Source organism: Genypterus blacodes, unplaced genomic scaffold (genome assembly GCF_046128005.1).
Source record: "Genypterus blacodes isolate CSIRO-AG114 ecotype Tasmania unplaced genomic scaffold, CSIRO-AGI_Gbla_v1 ptg000111l_1, whole genome shotgun sequence".
Lineage (NCBI taxonomy): Eukaryota > Metazoa > Chordata > Actinopteri > Ophidiiformes > Ophidiidae > Genypterus > Genypterus blacodes.
Window position 1 is genome coordinate 308,400 of NW_027466915.1, and position 11,576 is coordinate 319,975.

Genomic DNA, 11,576 nt, shown 5'->3' on the forward strand with positions numbered 1-11,576 from the left:
TCTGCGTCGTGGGAGAGACTGGGGACATGTAATTAGTGTGGTCCATGTTCAAAGCCTCCATTGTTGTAGAGGCTACAACTGAGCTTGGGTCCCTTTACAGTGGCAACGCAACATCATCCAGCAGTGAAAGAGGTCATCGGGTGGTGTTAAAGTAGGTTAGTAGTAGTAGTAGTGTTTTAATGGTGAAAGTCAACTATCTGAGTAATTTCTCAAAATTAAGGAACTTCCTTGATACTGTAAATCTCATTCACTCATTCACTCATGCATGCACAAATGCACACACACAAACCAACACACTGTGGTACAGCATTGCATGAAGTCTTCCAGCCAGTCTGTTTGGTAGCTCTTTTTCTTATGTAATGTCCCTTTGACCCCAATCTACTGAACATTAGATAAACTATGTTGAATTTAACATTTATCACCTCTTCATGATTACATTTTTCCTGTGTCTCAAAAGTTATAGCCTGTGCACAGATCTAACCTTGCAGGGAATGAGATCATCCACCCAATCACAACTATGAGTCCTGTCAGCCATAAATTATGTGGCACTTCTCTGGTTTCATTTTGTGCTTCTTTGATTTATGTCACATTCAAGACAAGGGTTAGATTAGTTTGCTTTGACTTGTGATACTTTTATCAGAGGTTTGTTTTGCAAACCATTTGTGCAATTTGCTGTCACCTCTGCCATAAATCGTACAGTTTGTGCAACACAAGGCTATTACCCCTGAAAGGAGAGCAATCTATTTCAAAATCAATTTCCCTTGTGAATATGATATCACGAGAGCCTTGCTCACAGCCATAAAGGCTATTAGGCCACTTTGAATTTCTAAAATAGAACGACAGCGTCATATGGACCGTTTTAAATGTGATTGTGCACAGTCTTAATAGTATTGAAATAAACAATCAATACATTTGTAGAATTTGTAGAGGCAGAACATTTGCCACTGAATGTGGCCCAACAACACATGAACTACACACCAATGTTCCACACAGTTTATCATCTTCTTTACACTGACACCCTAAGAATGATTGCTTACTTTAATTTCCCATTTTTAATTTCTCCCTGCTATTTGAGATTATAATGACCTGATAACTACAACACCTAAATGTTGTCTTTGCACAGGAAGCAGCAGAAAAAAAAAATAATAATAATAAAACAGTGTACGAACCCAATAGAGGTATCTTTAATTCATCAATCCAATTGGCAGTTGCCACAATGGCTATTAGTTAGGCGGATATTAGGATATTTCATATTAAACTTCTTTACAACACACGCATATCTATCTATCTATCTATCTATATATGAAATATATATTGTACGATCTTACCTTTACTTGTAATTGAAGTCCATTCGCCTTTCCTTCTGGACAAAGATGTCAGTGACTTTGCTGCAAAAGTCCTCTTTATTTTCTAAATCTTATTTTCTGTCCCTTCATTTGGCGTAGGTCTTTCACCTCAGGAGTTGCTTGAAAGTCCGATTTTGAGAAATTTTTAAGATTTCTATTTTTAGTTAGATCACTAATTCACTTTTAGTTAGCTAGTTGAAAGGTACCTGTAACAGACAAAACCAGTAAGCAGGTGAAGCACCGGAAAGACAAGCCTTACTCTGAGACATGAGAGGCCTGTCAGATGATGGCAAGGGGTCTATACTGTATATACTGTATATTGTATCCCTTCAGACCGAAAGACCTTCCTACATAGCTTGCAGAGCGTGATAAATGAATTACAATGAGAATAATGTGTACAATGACAAAAATTGTTTTACCAAAGTGATCAGTCCTACTTAATACAACAATAAAAATGTACTGTGTTGTTCTTTTGTTCTATATTTTTTATTGAAGAGACCATCTAGAGACAAAACAACATGTAGTTATAAAACATTTTTGAGACAATGTTCATACAGAACGAGGGAATTACAATAATGATAACAAGTAATATGTAGTCATTCACATGATAATGGCAAAAAAAAGGAATCAAGGCAACAAGGGAAAAACTCAACCAGTTATGACGAGATCAATGTGATCCTGGTAGTTTAAAGTCTACCAGGTCTAATCACTATGGAAAAAACGTTCATAAAAGATTTGATCACATGCAAAACAAGAATTCTCCCAAAAATAATACAGTGTCTAGGTGGTAACATTTAAATTTTACAGTATGTAAAGTAACCGTTCAATTTTATTAATATTTTCCAAACTGTTTTTTATTAGGCTTTAAAATAATTGGAGACATCTTAAAATAGTTTATTATTTCTACTCTTTTTTGAGACTTCTATTGAATTTGTGTATAAATATTGTCAAATTAAGTTGGAGGCGGATAGCTTAGGTGAAGATCAACTTTGTGTTGGGTTTACAATGGAGAAGCAAGGGGGTTCAGTTAGTGTGGAGCTGCAAAAATGAATTGGAGGGATCAATTCTTGGGGATAAAGTTTTTTTTAAGGCCATGCCAGCCTCATCTAGGGTGATGATTCAAAAGTCTGCCATTAAGTCTGACATTAAAGATGTTGATGATGGTGAAGCAACCAACTGTTGGCGCACTTGAGTACGTATTCTCCAAGCTTTCGTCTTGATTTTTGAGATTACTAAGACTGCTGATTCCCTCGTTGATTCTAGTCAAGCATCTCAGTTATTGTTAGGATCCCTTTTTAATATACAGTACTTTTAGAATAATACATTTTGTTTTAAATAAACTTCCTGTGGTGCCTTTACAGGGACTGATTGGTCAAGTTGAGAACCTGTGAGCCCACTGCAAGCACTGTAGTGGGTGTGTTACAAATACAGTTACAACCCTTGAAATCCTGGAATGCTATAAAGTACTTCAAAGAAACAAACAATGCCAGTGACATGATTCAGACAAATGGTAAAATCTTCAGAGTAGCACTTTGAAGGTGCAATTTCAAGTTTTTTTAAATTTTATTTTAAGAATTATTTGAATTGATAAGATTGCTATCGTGAATTTCTGGAATACTATTAAAGAGTAGTCTACATCATGCATGTTGTTCAGTACACGAATGCAAACTCAACGCTTCATGCAAAGAGGTTTGGCTTTTGTTTTTTTCGGCCTGTGAATGTCTTCCCCAGTCGGACAGTGACAGAGGTGCTCTTGTAATAATTACATTACACCACATTAAACTAATAAAATCGAAATAGTGCTTTAGACATTTTACATTTGAGGAAACTTCTTTCTTAACTGCATAACGACTAGCGATGCCAAAGGTAATGCGGGTATATAATGTACTTTTGGCTTCAAACGTAAAGCATATCAGTTCAATTTTTTTTATCAAATTCGTACTTAAACATCATCTCCAAAATCCCAGTGTCTTCACTGGACATGTTAAGTTTGAACAAATGTAAAATGTAATGAAATGGGTAACTTGTCATTTGGAATGGACCATAGATATTAAACAAGTGATTTTACAGCTTTGGTTAAATTTCTGTAGAACTCAGTCATGCTGGAAGGGAAAAAGGAGTCGACCACAGAGTGAGGAAGGAACCCGCCCAAGTCTGTCTGGAAGAAACTGAAAACATGTGTCTTGTTGGGCTCCCTGGAAATAAGAGTACAAAAAAGCAGAATATCCTTGGATCACTAACTTTCCCAATATATACCAGAGAAGCACATCCTACACCTTTACAACAACACATGCATATTCGACACACTCACCCAGAGACTGGGACACAGATGCAGCCACATGGATGGTTGAAACCCCTTACATAGCCAGACTGGGGAGGACAGCCAGGGTGACTCACATTGGTGGCTGTTTGACATGACACAACACACATGAAGGCATACTGTTTATCTTTTCCTAATCATCTGATGGGTCCAGTTAATATTTCATAGCATCATCTATCTTGAATCTGGACTGTTTTTTTTTTTGCATCGTCTTCACAACTTTTTTCAATTGGAATTTGTAATAATCAACTTAGTTAATAGGGTCTGTCTGTGTGTATACAAAAAGTGTGTGACACACACATAATATGTACACAAAAAGGCTTTACAAACCATTTGATGTGATGATGCCATCCTCATATCGCTTTACTAAAATGACATCCACAAAGTCTCGAGGAGCTATTATACCCATGGCAGCTGAGGGCGTGACTGTCCGGCAGACAGAGATGTCCTGTGCACAAATGGGAGACAAAGAGAATAATCTGAGCTGGCAGAAAAAAAGGCATTTATAAATGATGGGTGTAAACAAGCCAAATACAAGTTGCGGCTTATTCAACACTGAATTAGTATTACAGCTTATTTATCAAATATCGGATCACCAACATGTTACGAGGCCTTGTGCAGATTTAAATATAACGTCTATGATGTAGAGCAAAAGAAAAAGAATCATTCCATGAGGAATGGGTGAACTGATACAAACATAATGATGAAGACAGTCATCGTTTTATCAGAAGAGAAAATTTCCGTACCTCTGTGATTTGTTCCAGAAGCTCAAAGTTTTTGACATTGTTGTCCCATTTGACTCTCAGCCCATTGGGTATAGGTTTCAGACACTCCCACACTCTCTCTGGGCAGTCACTGACTATGCCCTCCCCTTTATAACTGCAAAGGAATGGTAATGGCAGGGTACACTGTAAGGAGAATGTCGACGAATACGGATTTTGTGTTCATGTCTGGACACAATATTTTAACCCCTGCACATGGAAACAATAACAGCATTTACATTTCTCCAGTACTTAAATATATCAGCACATACAGTTGCAATGAGGAATATTCAAACCCCTCACCTCAAAATACATTATAGTGATGTGGATGAAAGATAATGACAATGACAAAAAAAACTCTTATTGATACATATTTGAGTTATGTTGACAGCAGAAGTTGACTCAACTTTGAAGTTCAAATGAAAAATGTAACTTTTTTATTTAACACGTGCATGTGCAGTATTAGCTTCAGTACTTTGTGGAGCATTCTTTAACTTTAACAACTTCTAACAAACATTTTCAGTAAGTGCTGACAAGCTTCTTACACCGCTCGATTGGAATCTTTGCCCATTCTTCACGTGCAAAAGCCTCTAGCTCAGTGAGGTTTGATGGCTTCTTTAAATCCGAACCAAGATTTTCAATTGGATTTAAATCTGATGACGGAGAAAGCCACTCCAGGAAGTTCCAGGATCTTTTTCTTGATCAAGCTTTGGGTGACTTGGAGGTGTGCTTGGGATCATTGTCTTGCTGGAAAGTCCAGTGATCACCAAGGTTTAATCTGTCAACAGAAGGCATTACGTTCCTCTTCTGTGAATCCATGATGCCAGTTACACAATCAAGATTGCCAGTTCCTGCCACAGAAAAACATCCCCACATCATCAATGACCCACCTTAATGCTTGACCGTGGGGATGGTATTCTTCTGGTCATAAGCCTGGCCTTTCACACACAAGACATACCACTGCTCCATATGTCCAAACAGTTTGGTTTCATCAGTCCATAGAACTGTGTGTGAAAGTCTTCCAAAACTCTGTAGTCTTATCCATATTCCTCCTGGTATATTCTAGTCGACTTTTGATGTTCCTTGTGGTCAAGAGTGGAGTGCGTCTTGGAGTCCGGCCATGAAGTCCTTGTTTATTCAGTGCACGTCTTATAGTTGCCCTTAAAGCACTTGTACCAGCCTTCATCACTTCATCCTGTAGGTGTCTTGCACTCACAATGGGGTTTTTCTTAGTTTCCTGACCCTGGCCCTTAGCAAATGTTGGGCTTTGGGAGTGGCACTCCCTTTGTCAATCCATTTTTTTTTTTATTAACATGATCTTTTCAAAACCTGGCTCTCTTTATGATTTTAGTTATCTTCTTTTTCTCTGTCCTTGGCAATGTGTCACACACATGGACCCACGTAACTAAACCATGACAAAGTGGCTCCACTATTATCACTTCGGTCGCTCGTCGCAACCTGAAAATGCTGCTGGTCAGGAATAATCATCAGTGCAATGTTGTCAATTGGCTCGCTCAGGTCACATGTCAATATGTATTATTCGCGCATTACAATGACCTAACATTCCCCCATTCATGTGCCAATGGCAGGGGCATACCATGCAAGGAGCCAACCTGCACATTAAGGAGGTTCAGTGTTGCTGGCTCTCTAGGAGGTGCCCGGAATCAAACGAGGAACTTGGATCCGATCCCTGGATGACTGACCGCTCTACCATTCCCAGAAGAGCAATTCTTGAAATTGCAAAGACTGTCTTTTTACTCAATGTGATAGTTTAGAGATGGTACAAGGGCATGTTAGCAATGTTGGTCACACCAAACAATCTCTTCACCTGTAGGTTGAGCAATCTGGGTAATTACGATTATTTGGCTAAGAGTATGTGTACAATATTTTTAAAAGCACGTGATTAAATTCCAGACAACATACAAGTAGATGTGACTCACGGGTTAACAAAGGGTTTTCCATGGTGGGAGTACATTAATGTGGAAGAGCCATTACTAAACACCAACACCAACAACAATAAAGATTATTGCTCAACTTTTAGTTGTTTCTTTGATTTAAACAGCAACCATTTGTCCTATCTTTTATCTGTATTTTTCTCACCTTCCTTTTCTTTGAGCTCCATTAATAAATAACTTTAATTTTACCAAATCCATTAAGTTAATGTTGCTTCCATGTTCTCCATCTAGCCTTGTCTAGCCTGGTCCAATGTTAGTAGAGTGGCAAAAGATTACAAACAAGACAAACATCCACCTAAAGAGAAATCACGTAAACATGATGTCAAAACATGTAGAAACTAAAGGGCAGTTAGCCGTATGCTCAACGATGGCAGGAAGGGGGGAGGGTGGGAGAGAGTGAGAGCAAGAGAGACTTACGTACATACTGATATATACTGGGGAAAACAGAAAATTTAGATTTCTTACACATTCCCGGGGAATTTGGAGGACGGACGCCAAGACACAATCACATCATTCTGCCAATGAAAACAAAACAAATATACACTAGTTAAAGAATGGCCCTGTTCAGACACGCACTGCATGTCAAAAATTGAATAAAGGCTCTTACACACTGTCAAAACTCATAAGCAGAACATTGAAAAGTAGGTCAGCAAGAAAAGACAAACGTTAAGACCAGACACTCTACCAAACCAGTCTGGGCGGTCCTGGACCAGTTGGTTTGGTTCGGACCCAAGTGCCATTGTGGTGGTCACCGATGCGCAAATGAACTGATCTAGGTGAAGAAAAGGTCCGGGTTCTGGAATAAGTGCTCCAAAGGAGCCTGGTCGGAATACGGCTTAATCTTAAAGTATCTGGCCCCACTATGCTTCGTGTGGACAGAGTAAAGCAACGGTAAATCATGTGGAAAGAAGAAAAGCAGGGGACTGGCCCTATTTCTGAACAACAGATGGTTAAAGGAGAAGATCTGTTGCCAGGCTACAAAACTCCTAGCAGTACCACTGAGACCGTTTAAGTACAAAGGGAGTTCTTGCACATCGTTGTCATTGTTATTTACATTTGATTGCAGGCAGCAAGTGACACCATACATGAGACTGTTGCAAGAATTCAGATGCAGCACCCTGAGGCATTCATCATGATATCAGGATATTTTAATCACCCTCGCCTCCCACCTGACTGTCTTTACAGTTGGTTGACTGTCATACAAGAGAAAATAAGACACTATAAGCCCCATGTAATGAGACAGCCTGTGAGCAACCATACACTCAAGAGGTGTCATTCAAGAAGCTTGTCCTGCTCTGGCTTTGCTCTTCAGCTATGTGCACTCCCACCACTGCCACAACACCCATGTCTCCTCTACGCTGTCCTTCAGAGAAGATTAGGTGAGGACAGAGCTGAGGAGACTGTGCTTCCCAACTTGGTGAGCCCTCCAGAGTGAACATGAGTCTACAGATGGGGAGGGTCCCATCAAAAAACACATCATCAAACATCATCTTCAAACAACATGTTGCCGTACTCAAAGTTGTGCATCCTGGCAAGTCTAATGATTACAGACTGGTGACCCTCATTTCACACATCATGAAGACCCCGGAACAGCTGCTTCTTCACCTGCTCAGACCCCAGGTTGGACACTGGACCCTCTTCAGTTTGCATACAGGGACATCGGACTGGAAGATACATGCTTCACCGGGCCTACTTTCCCCTGGCAGGTACATGAGGATCATGATCTTTGACTTTTCAAGTGCATTTAACATCATCAAACCAGCCATACTGGAAGATAAGTTTGGAAAGATAGGGGTGGATCCTTCTGTTCTACAGACTGAGAGGAAGACCACAGTTCATCAGTCTCGGGAAGTGTGTCTCTGAGATGGTGGTGAGTAGTATTAAGGGACTGCCCTAGCTCCCTTCCTGTTTACACTGTGACTTTATGTACAATTCTGACTCCTCCAGTGTCAGGACTCTGCGGCTCAACAGTATTTGATCACAGCAATTCTTATATTTCAGTGTTAGAAATGCAGAATCTTTGTCCTGGATTCAGAACTATCAATTATTGGCCATGTTGATTCTGCTTCACAGAGAGAACATGTAATAAGATCTCTTTTTCAATCTAAAATAACATCAGGGACTGTCACTCAATCACTGACGAAATGATTTAGGTATTTTTCTCCATAATATCATGCAACTTAAAAACTCAGAAATGACATTAAATTGGTCTAGAATTGTTTACTGTCAATGATAATTGTCAATATATAATTCTAAACAATGGAAATAAGGGATTTTTCTTCATTATCTTCCACACCTACCTGTGTAGGTATTTATAATCGTAAAAATGAAGCATCTCTGAGGTCATGGCTCTGCTTCTCAGTAATGAGTCGTTGCACCTTTTTGCCCTCAATGGGATAAGGGTATATCCTCTCTTTGATGAAAAGAATAGAATTTGTGAGGTTGCTCTTAAAGATCCCCATTTGTGATTCCTCCCATTTTGACATACCTTCAGCTTTATAGTTGATATTTTGAACCTGAGTGAACAGAGTATAGGTGCAGATAGCTGTCAAATTTCGAACGCCAACCCAATTTCACTTCGGTATTAAGCGAAGGCACGGCGCTATCATTAACGATTTTTCAAGTGCATAGCAAGGCAACACATTTTCTTCACATTATAATAAGTATAAAGTCAATATTTACCGATTTCTTGCAGACTTTCCATCCGGTATCGTCACTCATGTAGCTCAGCAAAAAGTCAGCCACTTCGCTCGCTTTACCTTCATAATCCATAGCACAAGTTCTGAAGGTTATGTCCTAAATAGCTTGAATTCAGTTGGGTGCCTGCAAGCTGCCGTTCCGTACCTGCTGTCGTACGGTTTTTACCACCTCAACCTGCTTGAGCGAGACGTGGCAGTCTGAATACACTGTTAGCTGCTAAACGGCTAGCTCATAAGAACGTGTGCATATGCCAGTACAACACAAAAGCAACAACCCTGTTTTATCTGGCAGTTCTTATGAGCGCCTCAGTCTGCCGGTCTCCCGTCAAGCCGGATATAAGGTCCACGAATAATAATAGTAATAATAATTATAATAACAATAATATTAATAATAATTATGCTGCTTTTTCTTTTTTCCTCTTCTTCTGCCTCTTTTTCTTCTTCTTGAATTGTGTCAGCGGTTGGCAAAACCACGTATTGGGTCATTACCGCCACCAAGTGGTATGGATACTTAAAAAGAAAAAATCATCTAAATCAATTTAGTTAACTAAGATCATGAAACAAAATGACATGATACTAATTTGAGCCTATTCGTAAAATATTTATCAAATCAAAAAGTGTCCTTTCTTTCTTTCTTCCTCAAACTTCTCAGTGTACATGCTGTACTGTTTCTTCTTGTCCACATAATTCACATCTGCCTGTATCATATTTCCAATTCTGAATGTGTATCAAGTGTATTTAATCCTATATGTCCAAATCTTGAGATGATGGTTTCATCTCTCCTGTTTCTACACTGTAAAATTCACCGTGGCATCCTGGGGTATTCAAGATGGCATTGTTGATGATTGTTGGTACTGCTGGGCTTACATTTACATGCTATTTCAATTATTTTGGTTTCTGTGTCATTGTCCATACAAAGGTTTTTGTTTCTCTCATCTCCTTTTCCCAACAAGGTTTTCACGTTTCTTGTGTTGGATGATCTTTAATGTGGCCATGTAAATTAACCCAGTTATTCAATGATAACTGCCTCCTTCTTATCTCCAATTTCCACCTGTAATGCTGCTGTGGGAGTTATTTGAAATGCACCTCTGCATAATCTTAAAGCCTGATATTGAATATTCAATTCTTTCAGAGATAAGTCTGGTGTATGTGACCTATAAAGTAGAGCCGTCTGCCCCTAGTTGCTTCCAATTAAAAGCTGCATTGCATTTATAACCTTAATCTTAAAGTGTTTCACTCTCTCTAGCAAAACTATTTCAATTTAACTGGGTGGTTCAGCAAATGTATTAAAAAAAATAAATACTGATTACTACCTGTTGTTCCCTCTGATTCCAAAATTGTATTGCCCTTTGCATTTGTCAAAATCACGGGATCAAAGTCACTGCACTTTTCCTATGATTCCCTGACATGTGCCGTTGGATTCCAAAAAAACATGCCACCACCTCTAGCTGGGATCTGATCTTCCACCAAAAACCTCTGCTAGGTACAGAGATCTGCAAGACAAAATTATAATGATTAAATATTCATAAAGATGACGAACCTCAGCAATACAGTTACAGTTACAGTGTAAGCTCTTATGCAATCGGGTGTAATTGTGCAAGGACACCACCTTGTGGGTAAATAGATCTACTGCTCTAACAGTGAGACTTCTTGGGAAGTTGTGTGCACGCAAACTGAGAATATAAATTGTTGTTCCATAAAGGCTGTGGCTGAGCTGATCTTAATTTCCTTGCCATGAACCTCATGGGGCCTTGGTGTAACATCTATGGGGCTGAAGACACTGCTGGAAACAAGGCAACATTTGAGTCATCAGTGATGCACAGGCTGACCTGATGAAAGAACTTTATTTACTTGTACTTGTACTTTTCAGAATTGGATCATATCACAAACTTCACTTCTGCTGCTTGATGCTCAGTACAGATTCGTTCATGGACAGGACAGGCTTACATCCGCAACCCTTTCAAGTATAGAAGGTAAAAGTAGTAGAAATAGTTTTACTATGCTAAATATTGTTTAGTAAGACAAGTTTATGTATTTATGGGTCTTGCCAAGTCAATTTACAGAAAACATGGTAATTCATGTGAAGTTATTGATATACTGGTGGTGGTAATACATTTTGCAGTTATCTCTGAAGTTGGCCATAATGTGTTAGAAGTGTGGGTGGATTTAAACACATCCACCTTCCTGATATCCAGCAGGCAACAGGGGGCAACAACGCCTCTATAACATATTATACTGATGCAAAAACATTGCAATCACAAGTTTTTCTTGTAGTTATATTTTAATAAATATACACATTATTTATTTTTTAATAAATACATTCAACATAAATAATAATGTAATATTCACCAGTCTGTTGGTCTGGTGTATTCACTACTGATACTGCAGAGCAAAACAACACTGTAAGATCACAACAGGATTTTCAGTTAGCAAACAGAAACTAAGTATATTGCTTCTTTCTTTTCACTCAGACGTTATCATCATTGGTGATCGTA

General features: G+C 38.9%; 1 protein-coding gene across 1 annotated transcript; it reads right to left on the bottom strand.

Moving 5' to 3' along the window:
• Positions 1-1,994: 1,994 nt before the first annotated feature.
• Positions 1,995-9,530, bottom strand: stard5 (StAR related lipid transfer domain containing 5). The gene is made up of 6 exons (XM_076161339.1): positions 9,065-9,530; positions 6,848-6,897; positions 4,413-4,545; positions 3,997-4,114; positions 3,658-3,751; positions 1,995-3,541 (listed from the first exon to the last, which is right to left on the bottom strand). The coding sequence occupies exons 1-6, from the start codon at positions 9,152-9,154 to the stop codon at positions 3,397-3,399; spliced, it is 630 nt and encodes a 209-aa protein (XP_076017454.1). The 5' UTR covers positions 9,155-9,530; the 3' UTR covers positions 1,995-3,396.
• Positions 9,531-11,576: the final 2,046 nt, after the last annotated feature.